Below are 18028 nucleotides of genomic sequence, written 5' to 3'. Positions count from 1 at the left end.
ATCTCCACCATCTGTGTTGTTCGATTCAGGGAAGACACCAGGCGTGCGGGATGGAGATGTTTTTGTTGTATCGCGAAATTGCGGAGTTCCTCTAAGCAACAAAAATAAGGTCGACGTCACCCGCCGACAGCTTAACGACTGTTCGATCGCATCAACATTACAGCCCCCTCAATTGCGTCTCGAACTGAAGACATATTAGGTTTTGGAATGCCATAGATTTAATATCTGACAACCAATTCATTCACTCGCGATCACCATGTCACTCCGCCATATAATTCGTCGAGCGGCCCGATCACAGCCCTCGTTCACTGTAACGAGGAGCTATGCCAACCAAACTCCTGGCAATCCAGTCATTGATGTGTTCAACCGAAAAGTCAAGCATATTCAGAGAGATCGCGCAGCTCGGAATGTGGAGGAGAGCAGGAAAACAGACTACCTCAAGGACGAGGTCGCTACACGATTGTGTGAACGGCTACTGGCAAGCTCTTCTGCTCTAGTCCTTGGAGGATATGGCTAACCTTCTGCTCTGCAGGACATTAAACGAAATTTTCCCCATGTCCTTGACCTAGGCGCCAACAGCTGCAACATCGCCCGCGCCCTGACAACACCAAACCCGGACCCCAGTACTGAGACATCGCCGCCTCTAGCCAACAAGATCTCCAAACTCACCTGCATCGACACGTCCCACGCCCTTCTCTACCGAGACGCAGACGAGCCCTTCAACAAGAGCATAGATCTCGAGCGGCAGGTCGTTCCGGACCTCGAGACCCTGCCCTTCGAACCCAACACCTTCGACGCCGTCCTGTCCTCCCTTTCCATCCACTGGATCAACGACCTTCCCTCTCTCCTGGCCCAGGTGAACAGTATCCTCAAGCCGGACTGCCCCTTCATCGCCGCCATGTTCGGCGGTGACACACTATTTGAGCTCCGCACGTCGCTGCAGCTGGCGGACCTCGAGCGGCGAGGTGGTGTCAGCCCACATGTATCCCCTCTGGCGGACGTCCGGGATGTCGGCGGGCTGCTGAACAAGGCCGGGTTCAAGATGTTGACAGTGGACGTCGAGGATATCGTGGTCGAGTTCCCGGATACGTTTGCGCTGATGCAGGATCTCCAGGCGATGGGCGAGAATAATGCCATTCTGCATCGGGAGCTGGGGCCTATCTCGCGCGATGTGCTCTTGGCCAACGAGGCGATCTACCGGGAGCTGCATAAGGAGGAGGGGTCGAGGGGTATCCCCGCTACGTTCCGGCTGATATACATGATCGGATGGAAGGAAGGGGAAGGCCAGGCGCAACCGTTGCAGAGAGGCAGCGGGCAGGTCAATCTGAAGGATATCCTTGGGGGCGGTTCCTTCGATAGACCATAAATCATAAGGTGCATGCGTGAACGGTCTCGAATGAATAAAATATATGTATAACAGAAGCTGCGTGGTCTAACAAGGATATCACCCATCCGCAACGCAGGAAAACCAAACTCAACTTCTAAGAAGAGTAGCAAAGAAACCCCTTCGGTACATTCCTAGCCTTTTAAACCGTCCTCCGATCCGTCATAACCCGGACAATCGACCCAGTCCCCGTAAGCTCAACCAACTTCTCGTGCCAGCTCAGCAACACACTCATCTGCTGCGCGCTCCCGCCCTCACCCAGATTCCGGGCCTGAATCTGCGAGAACCCCGTGTTCTGCGGAGACACCGACTTGCGAGGCGACTGCGCCCCGCCACCAGGAGCCGGAGCAGCCATCCCCTTGTACCTTGTCGCAGTCAGTATCGAATCGCTCCCTTCGACAGTATTCATTGCCCGCAAGGCAAGGCAACGGGGCAACCTACAGATACTTCATCAAACAGTCCGCCCTCTCCGATCCGCCCTCCCCGCTACACACCCCCTCCAGCACGCGGGTCATCTCCCCCTGGCGGATCCCCTGCAGCACATCCACAACGGTAGCCATGTGCACCTCCTTGGCGCGATCGTCGCCCCCCAGCGGGGCCGTGTCGAGAACGTACCGCAGGGCGCCCTCGGGGTCGCCGCCGCGGAGCAGCTGGCGGACTTGGCTGGCGACGTTGGCGGCGTCGGAGGAGGTCTGCGGGGGTGGGAGCGTGGCGGGGAGGAGGGTCTCCATGGGGAAATTGACCGAGGACTCGGGGTCCAACACGTCGATGTTGATTGTGCGGTAGTTTAGCTGGGCCATGGTTGCTTTTGTTGTGATTCTGGATAGGGGTATGGGTGGATGACGACAACGGAGATTCGAGAATACAGCACAACAGTAATTCAGGGAAATGAGAACTGTTTGCAGATTTAGTAATGTATTAGCCTGTTAGCGAGAAATTCTAGAAGAGCACATACCTTGTCTAGGTTCAATGTCGGTGGACTGAAGCGGGGGAAGCTCCAGATGACGTGCGGTAATGTGAAGGGCGGAAGTGGGCTATCTTAATGTGCCAATCAGACCGGTATTAGAGACAGCTGTTAGAGAGTTGTTTATATGACAGTAGACCCAGGGAGGAAGAATTGTGCGAGACAGGACAGCTAAGAGACACATTGACTTCGACTCCTGCTGTGGATGGGCACAATGCGGCGGTGCGGAGGGCGGACCTTGAAGCCTTAGGCAGAACCTCTACCCTTGGCGTTGTCTGGGACTCTTCAACACATAATTACCAACTTGCAAGATGGAGGGAGTAAAGGTATTATCAATTCTTTCAAGGTGCAACCAGATGATACCCATCTGCAAATGAACTATTGTACAATTTTATTCACAAAGTCAGATAACGCTCAAACTAGACAGGTAGCCAACAACGCCAGTCATGCTTTCAGCAAACAATGCAGACAAACGAAGAGAATGAGAACACAAAACGAGTATGCCAACCCGGCTTTACAAAGTACATGCGTATGTATATATCTAGGGAATACCGTCAGTCATGTAATGTTCAAGTAGAGCCGCCCACAGCCAGAAGTGACTGGGAAACAAGCCCGAGCGGGTCGTATAGAATCATTAAGAGCTCGTAATTGTAATGGGAGGCACAACTACCGGTGTCGCAGGTGCCTTGGGCGTATGCTGCTTCTCTACATCTGTCATGGGCACTTCCTCCTTCTCTGTCGTGGAGTCGTCTTCCGCATTCCGACGCAGGACACGACGGCTGACGCGCTTGACAGGCCACATCATAGACGAGACTATTCTCGAAATGGCGCTGAAGGCCTTGCCAATCGGCCGCAATGTAGTGCCCACAACTAGGACGACGAAGTTGATGATAATCTCCACAGGCCGGTCGGGTGTCAATCGTAAGATCACTGCCCATGGCAGACAGGCAATGGCACAGACAATGCAGATACCCCATTGAACAGCGTCCAGGCGAGTCACATTAAAGGCTGCACCTCCGACGTAGATGATCATTACTTGACCCCCGACCATGATGCAGTTGATACCGAGGAACCAGTAGTTCCGGAACATGCCTTCGAAGATGTTCAACTTGTTGTCAAGTCTCCGGTTGTTAAACTCATTGAAAATTTGCATCCAAACGAAGGTGTTGAAAACGATAGTGTCGAGCTTCAACTGACGTTTGTCGGTGCCGAGACGGCTCCCGAGAAGCTTGTCGCCAGCGAAGTAGAGCATAAAGGTGACGGCAAGCTGGTAAATGGCCTGTCCAATAATCATCTTCCACATAGTCACAGTGAAAAGCGATGCACTCTTGGGGACGGGCTTGCGGTGGAGAATCTGTTCTGTCGGGGGGTCAGTTGCAAGTGCGAGGGCAGCAAACGTGTCCATGATCAGATTAACCCAGAGCAGCTGAACCGCACTCAGGACACTCGTATTGTCACTTCTGTAGAGCGACGAGACAAAGGTCAAGATGACAGCAGTAATGTTGACTGTGATCTGGAATTGGAGAAACTTTGACACAGCATCGTTGACAGCTCTGCCCCAGGCGATTGCCGTAACAATAGACTTGAAGTTGTCATCGAGGAGGATAATAGAGCTGGCCTCCTTGGCAACCTCCGTGCCTGCAATGCCCATTGAAAAACCGACATCAGCCGTCTTCAAGGCGGGTCCGTCGTTGGTGCCGTCGCCGGTGACAGCGACGGTTTCGCCCAACTTCTTGAGCCGTGCCACCAAGATCCGTTTGTCTTCGGGCGAGGAACGGGCGAGGACTTGCAGGCGGGGAATTACCTCGTCCATCTCCTGGTCTGACAGCTGACGGAACTTGGGCCCCTCCATGACAATGCCATCCTCTGTCTTGATTCCGCAGGATTGGGCGATAGCGGTGGCCGTTGCGAGATTGTCACCAGTGACCATCTTCACCTGCACACCAGCAATACGGCACTTTTGAATTGCAACTGGCACCTCGGGTCTCAGTGGATCCTGGATACCCACAACACCAAGCCAAGTCATATCACGGAAGACATCTTCGAACTTGGCAGCAGATGGGTCGTCTTCCACGCGGTGTGCATCCTTTGGAGGCCAGCTCGGGAAGTCCCGGTACACGAGACCGATGGTGCGCAGGGACTTCATAGCATAAGACTCAATTGTATCAAGCATCTTCTGGCGGTCTGTTTCGGTGAACAAGTCGACCATAACACCATCCGAAGATGCACTAAGATCGGAGACCTTCGAGGAGCATGCGCCAACCATGATCTCGGCTGCCCCTTTGACCAAGAGACGATAGCCTGCCGTGGGCTCACGGTTAACCACACCCATACACTTGCGGGCGGAGTCGAAGGGGATCAGCTGGACAATTTCCGCAGAGCCCCGTTCGGTAGTTACATCCATACCGAGATAGTCTCTCGCCATTTGCAGCATTGCCACCTCGGTTTTGCTTCCGACAAACTCTCTGGACCCTTCCTTCTCTTCCTCGAACGCGGTCGAATTCAACGCAATGCTCTTGATGATCAAATCGCGTACTGCAGTTGAGCATTGCTTGAAGATCTCGGCCACGGTGGTGGAGTCGCTTGGCGGTTCAGCATCCTCCTTTCTGTCCTGACCGAAGCTCTCTTGGGCTCCAAAGGTCCCAGCGACGACAGTCATTTTGTTTTGCGTCAGAGTACCGGTCTTGTCGGAGCAGACAACAGTGGCATTGCCCATCGTCTCGCAGGCACGAAGGACACGGACGAGATTGTTTTCCTTGACCATTCGCGTCGTGGCAAATGCAAGAGCTAGTGTTACGGCCAGGGGAAGGCCCTCTGAGGAGAATTAGTCAAACGCTGATTCATACTGAAGGGCTCTTGAGCGTCTTACCGGGAATCGCCACAACGATGACCGTGACCGCAACGATAAGAATATCGACAAATTCCTTGCCTTTGACTGCGGGACTGGCAGGATTATTCGGCAGTTGCGCAACGAATCTGAAGAACAAGGCGAAGAACAAAATGATCGCAGCGCTAGTAAGGTTAGCATGAGTCCTGGATATTGAGCTGGTTGTCCTACCTAGAGCCAAGCCATCCGATCCAGTTGGCAAGTCTTCCCAGCTTCACCTGAAGAGGAGTGGGATCGTTGGACTCTTGCAGAGAGAGCAAGATACGGCCATAGGACGAGTAGGGTCCAACACTGGTCACGAGGTAAGTTCCTACCCCTTCAAGGACTTTACTGCCTGAGATCATGAACGGGTCTAGTTTCTTCGTGGCGGTCCCGTTGACAATGCGCTGCCAAACCTCGTGTCCATTGGTCTTCTTCATCGCGTCCGATTCCCCAGTGGCGGAGGACTCGTCACATTTTATTCCGTGACCAGAGATGAGAATACCGTCTGCAGGAACAGAGTCGCCGGGTTCCAAGTGGAGCACATCACCGACCGTGATATCGAAGACGGAAATCATAGCTACTTTGCCTGAGCGAACAGCCTTGACTTCCCGATCGCTATTCTATGACATGGTTAGAACAAATAGATAAAAGCGCGGAGACCATTCCACCTACCCTCTTATTCAACTTGGCAAACTGTCTCTCCTTTTGCAAGTCATTCACAGCAGTCACGACAGTTACAATCAGAATAGCCACGCAGATGGCGACACCTTCGATCCAGTCCACTCCATGCCCCTCATCGACTGTTTCGTAGATACCCAGGGACAACGAGACGATAGCGGCTATGGTTAGCAGAATGATAATCTTGTCGTTGTACGCGAACCACAGCAGCTTCAGGAAACCAGTCGACTTCCGCGCAGGCAGCTTATTCTGGCTGAAAACACGAATACGATCCTGGAATCTTGACCCGCCGCCCAATTCTGGTGCTGGTGCTGGTGCCACCGGTGCGTTGTGTGAAATTTGTTTTGAGAGTTTCTGGTCGTTCTGAGTGGCTTCTTGAAAATCGACCGTACCGTCTAGGAGAGCTTCGTCCTCGGATAACCCAGACGTCAGGTCGGTCCGCAGGCCTTTTTCTAGCCCGCGCAGTCCCCCGAGCGCCTGGAACGCAGCGAGCGACTTGGGATTGAGCATCTTGTTGAGTTGGCCCGGGGAGAAGGCGAACTTGTTGTTCTCGACCCGGAAATCCTGCTCATTGCGCGGATCCGGAGTCAGCGCCTCGGATAGAGGTACATCATCGTAGGCTTCTTTTGATATGGTGAACTCCGAGTTTGCCCGGGACCGTGCGATGGTGTCTGCGTTTGAAGCGAATGATTCTGATCGGGAACGTAGTGTGTCCCCGTCTATCGAATTTGGCGTCCGAGGGTGATCATTCTGGACCGTCAACCGATTTGAATCTACGGTTGATGGAATGTCCAGCGATAAAGCTTGCTGTTCTGATGGCTGGGAAGAAAGACTCTGTCGTTTACTCATGGTTAATATATCTCTGTCATACCTATTGATGAAGCAGATCACATACCTCTCTATCCTGAGTATTAGCCTGAGGGCTTAGGAGGCCGTATGCACGGCTTCCGTTTGGTGTCAGCATGATTAGACCGACACGCTTGCTATATTAGTAAAATGATTTGAAAAAGACAATTATCACCTGTCAATATAGTAAGAGAACGGGCAGAAGCAGAGGTAAGCGGTTCGGATGGGATTTTATCGATCTTTGACAGTGGCTGAGTCCGCCTTTGGTAAGATGAAGGTATCATATCATTTATCTAGAAAAACCAAGAAAATCATTCGACGCCATTTTCTGATTGGGGCAGGCCAAAAAGAATAAAACAGCACAAATAATACATTCTAGATAAACTAATGCAAAGGCTCCAAAGGACTTTTGTCTCCTCACTTGACCAGGTATCGGCGCTGTCGTACACATTTTGCCCAAGAGCTTGGCTTTAGCACAGCCCTCCTTGTCCTGCGGTGCGGAGCATTCCAAGACAACATTATTTATTAAGAGGGTGACTATCTGGGTCTTTACCTCCGAGAAAGATGAAATCATCAGCTCCAAACCCGGGAACGCTCCATTCCATCCAAGGTCCAGACAAAACGGACGAGTAGGTCAACCCGTATAGACGCCAGGGGCTTCCTCAACCCACCCATACTCCGCAGCAATTGCAGGAGAATAGACCGTCAACGGCGCCTGCAAAACAATTCCCAAACGGAGGCCAAGCGCGAGGGGAACAAGGACAAGAGCGCGACCTCGCATATGACTGGTCCCTGAAGGCGCTCATATCAGTATGAACCAAAATTCACACCGAGGCGGAATTGCACTTCACCCACTGCGTGTATCAGACTGAGCAGTGCGCGATTATTGGAATAGCCAGTGAGCTTTGCCGCCTGCATAGACTCGGGAGCCGACGGTGCTGCGCCTCTCTTGGCCGATAGGCAAGTCACAATAAACTTTTCTATTCGATCCACGCGTACGGAAGAGGCATCTGGGTATGCGTATGTGGATGTGATAATCAGCACCCAGAACGGCATCCTGCTCCGCCCAGTCACCCGTCAGAGCTTTGTTGACTGAGAGGAAGGTCAACCGGGGTTTCCTCAGAAACCATGTGACTGTCAATTCCATCGTCATCGTCAAATGCTTGACAGGCAAGCCACAGGATGCTCTGCTGAGGACGCAGCCACATCTGGGGTGCTGCGCCACATCTCAGGACTTTCGGATCTCTTTGAACCGTCGAGACTCCATTAATGAGAGTCAGGAACCCGCGTGGAGGCGAAACTTCGCGATCACAGCTGGAGCTTGCAACAATGGGACCAGGGGAAAGGTTGTGGCGCAGTTGTGGCGGTTGTGGCGAGTGGCCCTGGTCGTATTCTTTCCACGGTAGTCACCACGAGCGATGAGCCTCATTGAGACTAGGTGAGGCTCAGAATGTAGTTTTAAGCTTGTTGGATGGTTGACAAGGGTAATGGCAACTATGTACGGAGTATAGGAGAAAATCAGTTGGAGGAATAACGACGCGAAAGGAAGCGAAGCAGAAGTTCTCATGGTTGTAGGCAGCATCATTTACGGTATTATGCGGCTGTATTGTATTGTCATAAATTACAAAGAGGCGCTGTGGTAGGACAATGTTGATTATGTAATTTTTGTATGGGGTTCAATACTCCTTCAGCGCCATGATCGGAGAGCGCTTACTACCAAGTCTAGGCATACAAAACATCCATCATGCACACCAGCTTAGGCAACTGCAGAGGCTAATTGGGGATCTGACGTGCTTGCTCGCCGTGTAGCTTATTTGCAGCCTGTTCCTACAAAGACCGAGACACCGAGTGCCTTGGTCCCATCTCTCCATAGCCACAATCACTAGGCCTGTCCACAGTCCACGTAGTTTTACCGTCAGCAGGGTAAATGCATCAGTCACTGATCGCTGTTTGGATGATACGATGGAACACACTCTGTTCTCAGAGCTGCAACGACCGCTAGTCTATTCCTCCCAATCGAATTCTCCCTCGTTCAACAACTCAGCATAGCGGTTCCCCAGCCCACAAAAACACTCCCTGGACCGTCCCACCTCATCGTCCTCCGCCTCTTTCCTGCCTAGCACTTCCTCCATGGCCCACGCAATCCTCTCGGCCCCCAGTCGTGCTCCTTCAAGGTTCGGCGCCCCAGGGCCGATACGCAGCGAAGCCAGCCTTCCTGTCACGAACAGAGGCACATCAGTCCGCCACATGAGATCGTCTGTGATGCACGGGAGCCCTTGCTTAGTCTCAATAGGGTAGTCGCGGTGCATTTGATTTAAGAGCGGCAGCTCCCGGACGTCGCACTTCATGCCTGTTGCGCAGTAGATGTAGTCGATTGGGGGGAGGTCCGGAATGGGAGGGTCTGTGGTGAGACGCCATGTCTGCGACGAGGGGCAGAACTCCTTGCTGCGGATGACGGTGCGCGTGTGGATAGATACTCGGTTGCGGGCTGCGTGGTGCTTGACGATTTTCTGGTAGCGGGGCGTTATGCTGCCGCCGTTACGGGCGATTTTGATCATCTCGAGACGTTCTACTTGATGTCAGTGTTACTGCGTCAGGTGCAAAATAAGAGACAGACAGACCTTCGTCGGTGTCTGCGCCCCAGAATGCTGCTTTCTCAAAGTTCCGGAACTTGCCCATCCAAGGAAGACTGATGTCGAAGTGTTTCACTCCCTCTCGTTAGCAGGCGCTCTAGAGTATTTTGACTTAGATGTATCCGACTTACCCTTGAGATCTGACCGCATGAGAAACCACACCTTGGTCACTCCCTTTCGAACAGCCATGTCGACAATTTGTGCAGACGACAACCCTCCACCGACGACGACAACATTCGTCTCCTGTCTCTGCTGTATTTTGCTTTTCACGTTAGGACTAGGAAACGTCTGGATCTCGCTGCTATGACAAGCACCCATCTTCTCCTCGGCAGACATTTCAAACGGGAAGATTTTCGTTTTACCCGGCCCGATAGCCAGCACCGCAGCTCGACTGTAAAACTGCCTCCCGTCGTTGGCTGTCACTGTAAAGATCTTCTCGGCAGGCGAGATATGCTCATGAAAGCCATAACAAATATCATCGACCTCATTCTGGAGAACCAGACCAGGTGCATCCAGCCCATACCGCTCAATGATACTGGCACAGTAGTCCGCAAACAGCCCCGTCGACGGTGAGAAGTAATCCTTCCGGTCTCGTTCATCGATCTCCACCTCGCCAATCGCCCTGCAACGCTCTTAGCGACTCTTTTCCCTAGACGGCAGCTAGTGAAAACCACTTACACAGGCTTCCCCCGCAGCCTCTTCTTCTTCTTATGCTTGCTCACCTCCTTCCCCACACACCCCGGAATCTCCCACAGATCCTTCTCCCGCCCCGTCTCCTGCGTATACGCCAGCATGCCATCCCTGTCCGCAGGATCCACATGGAAGAACATCGGACTACGCAGCTGCGCAATCTCAAGCGCCCTGAACGCCCGGTGCCACCGCTCCATCCACCCCCCAGCAGTTCCATCCAGCACCAGCATTGAGATCCCTCCCTTCCTACCCATCGCCTGCATCTGCGTTCCCTGCCTATCGTCCACCGACGACGGACTCGAAGACAACGACGGCGGAGAGGAGAGCCATGTCCCCTCGGAGCTATCTGAGGCTGTAGATGAAGGACTTCTGCCCCGGCCCTGCCGCTGATGCTGCCGCTTGTCGTAGCTCTGCCACTTCTCCGCCTTGACGGCATTGAGTTTCTTCCCGTGTGCCTGCACGAGTGTCATCCGTCCGCTATGCTTGTTGATCCAGTGGTACCGTTGGTGTTCTTCGTCGGTGAACATGGCGGAGGGGGTTGGTTCGTTTAGTCTCGCGGCGACGGCGAGGCCGCAGGGTCCGGCGCCGATGATAATCACATCGTGGAGGGTGGGGAGCGGAAACGAGGAGGAGGAAGGCTGCGTCTTGCTCATTGTGTTAGGTTGGTTTGTGTTAGTGTATAAGTAGATGAATGTTGGTGAGGCGATGCTGCTTGTGACAAGATAAGCAATGCAAGGGAAGTGCCATGGTGCTGGCTGCTATTTGCAGTACTTGATGATATATAGCAATGGTTGCTGCACCGCCCAGGAGGTACTTGGATCCCAAGGTCCTTGTCTGCTCTTGCTGGAGTTTGATGATGGGCAGCGCTGCTGGGGACCCTGGGGGAGATAAGCGAGAGTGCTCAGCGGATCCAGGCATGATCGATCGAGACTGTGGACACACAGACTCGTTTACGAGCATAGCTGTCGTACAATGGGCTCGTGAACTGAACTTGATAATCTCGTTGGAATGATACCTTTGCTTGGGGTTTGTTGTCGATGGGGCAGTGTTGACCGGATTCGGGCTACTGTGCGCCAACCCGTGGGCTCAGTCTGCTCAAAAGTATCATATAGAAATTAGATTACTATGACAATAATGCTTAGATACAATATGTCGAATCAGACATTACTTGGTCCATTTTTTCTGCTTCGATTCCCCCGCGGCACCCCTCCGCCCTCGCGACGATGCCAGGCGTCTTGAGGCCACACCCATCCTCGAACTCGCTTCGCGTCTCGTCGCTCTCCAATCTGCGGTTCTGGAATCCATTTATCTTTCCCCTCTGGAAGAATCCGCTGCCGGGTCAGCGCTCCAGGTCCGCCCACGTTGAGGTGAGCAGAGGGCTGAGACGGTAAGGGCACCGATTTAGACAGCATCAGCAGAAAGTACAATGCTAGGCTCGCAGTCATCGGGACGTTGAGACCGTCGGCGAAAGTACATGTGGGGTCGCATTCTTCTGCAGCTAATCGGCAGTCGTGGGAAGCCTCGGGTGACTGGGCCTGGGCAAAAGAAGTTGGCTGCAGGCCCCGTTCTTCCGGGTTCACGGCGATGTTAGTCGGGATTGGCGCCGATACCTCCAGGAATCCAAAATACGGCACATCGTCCCCTTCGTCGCAGCCGGCCCGCACACAAACGAGTTCAATCTCGGTGATGATGAAGCCGTATCGGCAGGAGTGCTCTCGCATGCATCGTTGTAGATGGGCTAGACCGTTGAGGTACTCCACCCGCCGGTGAGGCGCTTCGTTGCGCATGCCCGTGTTCCAGCGGTCAAAGCTTTTTACGATACCGACGAGCCGTCCCCGCGGCATACCCGAACTGGTCTGCTCGGTATCAGATGCATAGTTGGCAAGGAAGTGTGGTCCACCTGTGTTTTTGCTGTTTGAAGCCCGTAGGTGAGGCGCCAGGTAGAGTTTCAGGTGCTCTGGTCCTTGGGATACAGCGAGCGCGGCATTGACACGCGGCCCATAGATGTCTCGTATAAGATTAACCAACTCAGCCTCTGAGTCCGGAGACAGGCGAGACGGGGCTACCGCGACGGGCGGAGTCAAGTCGGAGGAGATTGCAGTTCTCAGAAGTTTGGTGAGGCCATTGATCGAGTTAAACGTCTGAAGCGTGAACGATGTCCAGCTACGCAGGTTTCTAATGTCCCACCAGAAATAGTCGTGCATTCCTCGTGTGGGAATCACACTGACATTACGGACAAGATTGATCGCTTGCGTGGGGGAAGTCAGGTAGGACAGCAAGGTAGTCGACTGTGGCACCATCACCGCTGCATGAGGCGCAAGGCCAACAGGCGAAGGCTGCGCACTCGAAACTCGAGCGTACCCCCCGAATGGGGAGGGTGGAAGGACAAGTGGCATCTGAGTCTGACACTGGATCGGGGACGGAGTGCCGTCATTGGGTGAGGTCTGAGAGTACGGCCGATGGACCACAATGTTTGGTGTCACAGGGGTGGCTGGAGCAGATGGCGAAGGGTGCGCTTGCGTGGTGTACTTTGGAAGATGCCGATAGGTCGGATAGCCGTATCGACTCAGAGTCGCTTCGTCAATGCTGGAAACAGAACCTGATCGAGAATGCCCGTCCGAAACTTTGCGTTTATGCGACGGCGTGATGCTCACAGGCGACGACAGTGCGGAGCCGTTGTGAGAACCATACATGGGCGAGGTTGTAGCTGGTGACACCAGAGGAAGACAATCCGCCATTTCTAAGACGTTCCGCTGAAGGTCTGGACGCCTGGGAGGATAGGGTAGGAAGCCTGGAGGGTTCCGAGTATTGGACAGGACTCGACGATGGCGCTGTGGTCCAGGGGCCGGTGCAGGCTCGATCACCACATCCTGCGACCTGATTTTCGGCAGCAGAGCAGGGCCGTGCTGGTATCTGGGAGGAGAGGCTTCTCTCGGGCTGGTTCCAGCGGTCATGGCCGACCACGGTGAGGAATCATTGGAGTAGATGGATGAATCAGACGCATTGCGGCTGTGGGTGGCTCCACCGAGCTCCATCAATTGCCTTCGCGGCGGTGTCGTTGGTTGATAATAAGAAAGGTCTAGGGACATGGCGTCGATATCTGAGTCACAGAAGAGCTCAATCACAATTCTTTCTTTCACAACGAATGATCAGCGAGTAGCTATCTGGAAGAGCCAGCTTCCTGCGAGCCGTCAAGGAGTAATGTCCACCAACGAAGTGGTAAAGAAGGACAGAAGCGAGGGTGTTGAGATGTTCCAATTGAAACGCTAGCACAGCTGAGTCATGTTCTATAAGAGCGAAAATGATGAGTTGTGGAGGCATCAGGATGGAGAATGTTTGGATATTAAATGCTCTTCGTAGAGAAGCCATCCGACCCAGGGCCAAAAAAAGCATACGATAGACAGATCCAGAATAGAATAACCTGAAACATGGAGGAGGCTCCAGCTTGACGCCAGTGAACTAGCCATTCTGGGTGTTGAGAGATCTCTAGAAGCGAGGGTCTCGAGGCATGATCTGCCGATTATCTCGAGGAAGTTGCGCGAAACAGACGAGTCCATGGGCACAAGGCAAGCATAAGTGTTTCATGTAGCAGTCGCGCGTCAAAATGTTACTAATTTTTGCATCTGCTCAGTTTCTTCAGGATCTGGATAAGATCCTCAGGCCTTCCCTTCAGGGTATGGCTCGAAGGCCTCATGGGACAAGATCTAAAATCGGCAACACTTGTGTTTCGTGCTATTTCTGGATAATTGTAGCCAAATTGATGGGAATTTGTCGCAGAGGGACGAGCGTAACGCCTGGGTACTCATCATTCGGCGGCAAGCAGATGTATAGCCAGATACACCTGGTGATACCTTCGGGGTGCGTAGCTCGTTGAGACGCACGACTGTTCAGAAATCGAAGCGCCGAGAGGCAGCAATTGCAACGGAAACGACTGTCTGTGGAACGCAGACAAGACCAGAGAGCCTCAGCAAGCAAAATCAGAGTGTCCTGGTTTCAGATCTTCCATTTCTAAGAATACTCCAGTTAAATGCATGCCGATATACACGAGCATTTGAAGTGGTTGCAGTAGGCGCCGGACCGTCCTTCAAGGCCGGCGTCAAGCTCGCTGAGTGGCTCTCCCTGACGATGTGCAGTTTAAATGACATCTTGCCTTCTGCAGTCGGCGAATCAGTTGCGATCAAAAAGGAAACTAAATTCAATGCAGACTGCAATTTGAGATCGGATGAGAGGAACGCAGGTGTAAGAGAGAGTGTGTGTGAGGTGTGGATTTGATGGCACGCCCGCTTTACTGGCTTACCCTCGGGGATGCTTGGATGCTCTGCAGACAGTACAAGCCGAAGGTGAAATCAGCGGGTTTAGCCGGTCGTTTCCGGAATGGCTGACATGTTCTGTGTTTGCCAACAAAATCCAGAGTCGTCAGAACATCATGTCTTTTCTCTACTGGTATATCTGAACTTGGAAACGTAAGCTTGGACGATAATGCATCACGTGACACATGCGTTGCGAAGGAGCCCTAATTGGATCAGTTATAGCACACCAGGGACATTCTTATGAAGCCTTGTAGATTGTCATTAGGATAAATCGTGGTATTTGAGAAGCCATATAGCTCAATTAAAAAAAAAATAATAGCAGCAGCAGCAACAGCGCAGCCAAACCAGGCCATTTGATCTGTTCATGAATCCCATTCCAGTACGTTTTGGTCTAAACGCATCAGGTTGATATAACCATTTCCCTTCGCTTCTGAAATAAAAAGCCCAAAAAGAAAGGTATCAAGGTGAGAACCAGCACGACAAGCTGCTGCAGGACTCTATCGAGGCGCTGTGACTAAACAAGGTGATGCTCGAGGGAATCTAATAAGCCGTCTAAAAAAGTCTGATCATGTCCAAGGAGGAAGCGGGAAAAAAAAATTGTATCGTCAAGTTTCGGCAACGATCTATGCCTTAATTTCATACTTGCGTCGGAACATGTCGTCAATCTCGGTCAGGTAGTATGTACCGGGGAAGAGTGTGTCAGGGTTGCCGGTAGGCTTGAAATTCTTCTTCAGGTGGGCGTGCTCACGCAGGATGCACATCTTGAAGAAACGATGTCAGTCCATATGATTACAGGAGGGGGAAAATATTGGTTTCTTACCTCATCATAAGTCTGAGGTGGCAGGACGGTTCTGGCGTTGAGGCGCTTGTGCAAGTCAAGCTTCTCAACCATACCAGAGACATCGCCAACAATTTTGACACTGAACATGGAGCTGGCGAGACCACTGCCGTACGAGAAGAGGGCGACGCGCTTGGGCTGGCTGGGATCGAAGGTGACGTTGCTGAGCAAGCTGGCAAGACCAGCATACACGGTGGCCGTGTACATGTTACCACAGAGGGTGGCAACATCAAGACCGGGACGCACCCGCTCAGCGAAAGTTTTCTTGGTCAGACCCATGAAGGTCTTCTCCACAGTCTTGTCGGTGAAAGATTTCTCGTAATCCAAGTCACGCAGTTCAGAGGGTACTTCGGCAAAGGCAGGGTGGCTGGGGTTGGCGAGGTAGTCATTGTAGAGCATGCGGCCATAGGACTTCTGCACCAGTTTGCAGGTAGGCGCGTGGAACAGGACATAGTCAAAGCGATCAAGGGGAGTCTTGGTCTCATCATTCTCAACTCCGTTGGTGCCATTCTGAACCTTGGCCTTAAGCACCTTTTCACGAGCGGCATAGGCCTTGTAGCAAGCATCAACAGCCTCGGTATAGCACTTGAGCGAGAAATGGCCATCAACGACGGGGTATTCGCTAGTAAGGTCGGGCTTGAAGAAATCATAAGCGTGGGTGACGTAACTGCCACGGAGACCAGGCTCGAACACAATAGGGGCATCAGGTCCGATCAGCATGGCAACGGCACCAGCACCACCAGTGGGGCGGGCAGCCCCCTTGGCATAGAGGGCAATGTCTCCGCAGACAACAATGGCATCTCTGCCATCCCAGGCAGAAGACTCAACCCAGTTGATGCTGTTGAACACAGCGTTGGTACCACCATAGCAAGCATTGACGGTGTCAACACCCTCAATGTTGGTGTTTCCATGAGGGGCAAACAGCTGCATCAGCACCGACTTGACCGACTTGGACTTGTCAAGAAGGGTCTCTGTGCCGACCTCAAGACGGCCGATAGACTTGGGGTCGATGTTGTATTTGCGAAGGAGGGAGGAGCAGGTGGTCAGAGCAATGGAGTAGATGTCTGGGGAGGCGAAAAGTTAACATTCCGTGCGTACGAGGATCAGGGAAGTGGGACAATCATACCCTCACGGTCATCACAGAAGCTCATCTTGGTCTGGCCCAGACCGATTGTGTACTTTCCCTCACTCACTCCATCGAACTTCTCCAACTCCGCCTGGTCGACACACTGGACATGCCATCAGCCCTGTTGTGAACTGGAGATGTTGGACAGGACAAGGTTCAAAGGAAGTAGACCAACATACCTGACTGGGGAAGTAGACCTCAATGGCCTTGATACCAACGTTCTGGGGACGAGCAGACATGGCGGCGGTGGGAGTGCAAATTGAAAATATTATATATGGAGGAAGGAAGGTAAAGGTAAACACTTAGAAAGGCAGACTCTCAAGCACAAAAAGGAAACAGACAATGATTGCAAAGAAGGTGAAACTTGGGAGGAGAAACAGAAGGAAGAGAAGGAGGGAGGGCCAGGTGTACCTTTAAAGCAGTAGGTAGGACGAGAGAAAGAAGCAATGGCCGACTGATTGCCCAAATCATCTTACCTGCTTCTCCCTCCTAACCCCCTCCTCCTGTCGAGTCGATTTCTACTATTATTCCATTTTCTCAGAGGCAAAACCAAAAAAGATTCATTCCAAATGGGGCGCTCTTCCGTAGCTAAACTTATCTGGGTTTAGTGCTGCGGGTCCACTTATGGAAATTACCAGATAGTGCCTTAGGCTCCCAGATGCCTCTCTAGGTAGCTGGGCCTGACTCAGCGAATCAGAGTGGGAATTGCGATCTTGGTAAGGCACAGCAGAACAATCAGAGTACACGTACAGACAGCAATATGTATGCAGAGTTGACATCTACGACAATTCTCGATGGATGACAGTGCATTGCGAACGGAAGGTGTGAGCGTGGAAAATAATTCGAAGAAAAAGGGGTAAGAGATGGAGCAGAGGCTTCCCGCTAACTCAATGATCCTAGATGCTTGTCATCAGTCCCTGTGCTGGTTGATGTTATTGCATCCAATATTCCTATACTCCTTCTGCATGCTTTCAAGAGGATGGACAGCAACGTACACACTCAACACACCGACTCCTGCAGCTACAAACACACTTTCTCTAGAGTAATTCTGGTCAGTTGACCCTTTTCAATGAATTTCTAGCATCATCATCAACTAATACTATTGGGTTTTACCACGGCAGTGGTGAGCCAGGACTAGTGTACTGATGTTTTCGCAGCACAATAGAGCACAGCTTAATCTCCCAACAATCATGCTTATGGTTCTGCGGAACCAAGTGGGACAAATTCTTGTGTCTCAATTCCATTACGCCAGCAATCATAATCCTGAATCTTCAGTATTCGGCCAAAAAATAATGGGAAATTTCTGACGTGTTGCATGACTTGCCCTGCTGGTGAGCGGAGTAGATCGCAGATTCGTAGTACCCCGTTAGTCCAGTCCATACTCCTGCCACTCGTTCCATTCCTACCATTCTGCTCTAGATGATACCCATTTCAATGCCACATTGTCAGCCCTATTGTTCTGTAGACGCTGGTGGCTAGACGCACATCTTGCTCCCTAATAATATAAGAGTGCGTTCCTTGCCAAGCCTGGAGACTGTCTAAGGTAGACAGTCATGATATGTGGTCGACCTTACTTTGTCCCTTTCACTCATCTGTCACTATCTACCTACCTATTTCCATCGTCTCGGCTGCGACATCGGAATTCTACATATACTAGCCGCTTGGCTCGGATGACGTTTTCCATTTTCTT

At 52.2% G+C, this 18028-nt stretch overlaps 6 protein-coding genes across 6 annotated transcripts; 1 reads left to right on the top strand and 5 right to left on the bottom strand.

Moving 5' to 3' along the window:
* Positions 1-95: 95 nt before the first annotated feature.
* Positions 96-1366, top strand: AFUA_3G10710 (uncharacterized protein; the record flags this gene model as incomplete). The annotated part of the gene is made up of 2 exons (XM_749455.2): positions 96-496; positions 533-1366. Exons 1-2 carry the CDS (start codon positions 257-259, stop codon positions 1364-1366), a joined length of 1074 nt encoding a protein of 357 aa, XP_754548.1. The 5' UTR covers positions 96-256.
* Positions 1367-1526: 160 nt separating this feature from the next.
* On the bottom strand, positions 1527-2580 carry arc16 (actin-related protein 2/3 complex subunit 5 family protein; the record flags this gene model as incomplete). Its single annotated transcript, XM_749456.2, has 3 exons — positions 2340-2580; positions 1826-2279; positions 1527-1749 (listed from the first exon to the last, which is right to left on the bottom strand). The coding sequence occupies exons 2-3, from the start codon at positions 2182-2184 to the stop codon at positions 1527-1529; spliced, it is 582 nt and encodes a 193-aa protein (XP_754549.1). The 5' UTR covers positions 2185-2279; positions 2340-2580.
* Positions 2581-2982: 402 nt separating this feature from the next.
* On the bottom strand, positions 2983-8280 carry pmcB (putative calcium-translocating P-type ATPase(PMCA-type); the record flags this gene model as incomplete). Its single annotated transcript, XM_749457.2, has 6 exons — positions 7597-8280; positions 6791-7533; positions 5890-6729; positions 5407-5837; positions 5218-5360; positions 2983-5162 (listed from the first exon to the last, which is right to left on the bottom strand). Exons 2-6 carry the CDS (start codon positions 6857-6859, stop codon positions 2983-2985), a joined length of 3663 nt encoding a protein of 1220 aa, XP_754550.2. The 5' UTR covers positions 6860-7533; positions 7597-8280.
* Positions 8281-8744: 464 nt separating this feature from the next.
* On the bottom strand, positions 8745-10717 carry AFUA_3G10680 (FAD binding domain protein; the record flags this gene model as incomplete). Its single annotated transcript, XM_749458.1, has 3 exons — positions 8745-9310; positions 9506-9996; positions 10053-10717. The coding sequence occupies 3 exons, from the start codon at positions 10715-10717 to the stop codon at positions 8745-8747; spliced, it is 1722 nt and encodes a 573-aa protein (XP_754551.1).
* A 504-nt stretch (positions 10718-11221) lies between these two features.
* Positions 11222-13153, bottom strand: AFUA_3G10670 (uncharacterized protein; the record flags this gene model as incomplete). The annotated part of the gene is made up of 1 exon (XM_749459.1): positions 11222-13153. One exon carries the CDS (start codon positions 13151-13153, stop codon positions 11222-11224), a length of 1932 nt encoding a protein of 643 aa, XP_754552.1.
* A 1407-nt stretch (positions 13154-14560) lies between these two features.
* On the bottom strand, positions 14561-16852 carry erg13 (hydroxymethylglutaryl-CoA synthase). The gene is made up of 4 exons (XM_749460.2): positions 16518-16852; positions 16339-16441; positions 15195-16276; positions 14561-15135 (listed from the first exon to the last, which is right to left on the bottom strand). Exons 1-4 carry the CDS (start codon positions 16575-16577, stop codon positions 14998-15000), a joined length of 1383 nt encoding a protein of 460 aa, XP_754553.1. The 5' UTR covers positions 16578-16852; the 3' UTR covers positions 14561-14997.
* Between the last annotated feature and the right edge of the window lie 1176 nt (positions 16853-18028).

The sequence above is a fragment of the Aspergillus fumigatus genome, chromosome 3, assembly GCF_000002655.1.
Source record: "Aspergillus fumigatus Af293 chromosome 3, whole genome shotgun sequence".
Lineage (NCBI taxonomy): Eukaryota > Fungi > Ascomycota > Eurotiomycetes > Eurotiales > Aspergillaceae > Aspergillus > Aspergillus fumigatus.
Note: the sequence above shows the minus strand (reverse complement) of the source record. Positions and strands in the feature narration are given on the sequence as shown.

Bases quoted from the DNA above. Each gene is read 5' to 3' on its own strand.
- erg13 (XM_749460.2), bottom strand. From the start codon at position 16,577: ATGTCTGCTCGTCCCCAGAACGTTGGTATCAAGGCCATTGAGGTCTAC. The intron at 16,277-16,338 runs GTATGATTGTCC...TCGCCTCCCCAG, and splicing joins CTTCTGTGATGACCGTGAGG to ACATCTACTCCATTGCTCTG. The intron at 15,136-15,194 runs GTAAGAAACCAA...CGTTTCTTCAAG, and splicing joins CACCTCAGACTTATGATGAG to ATGTGCATCCTGCGTGAGCA.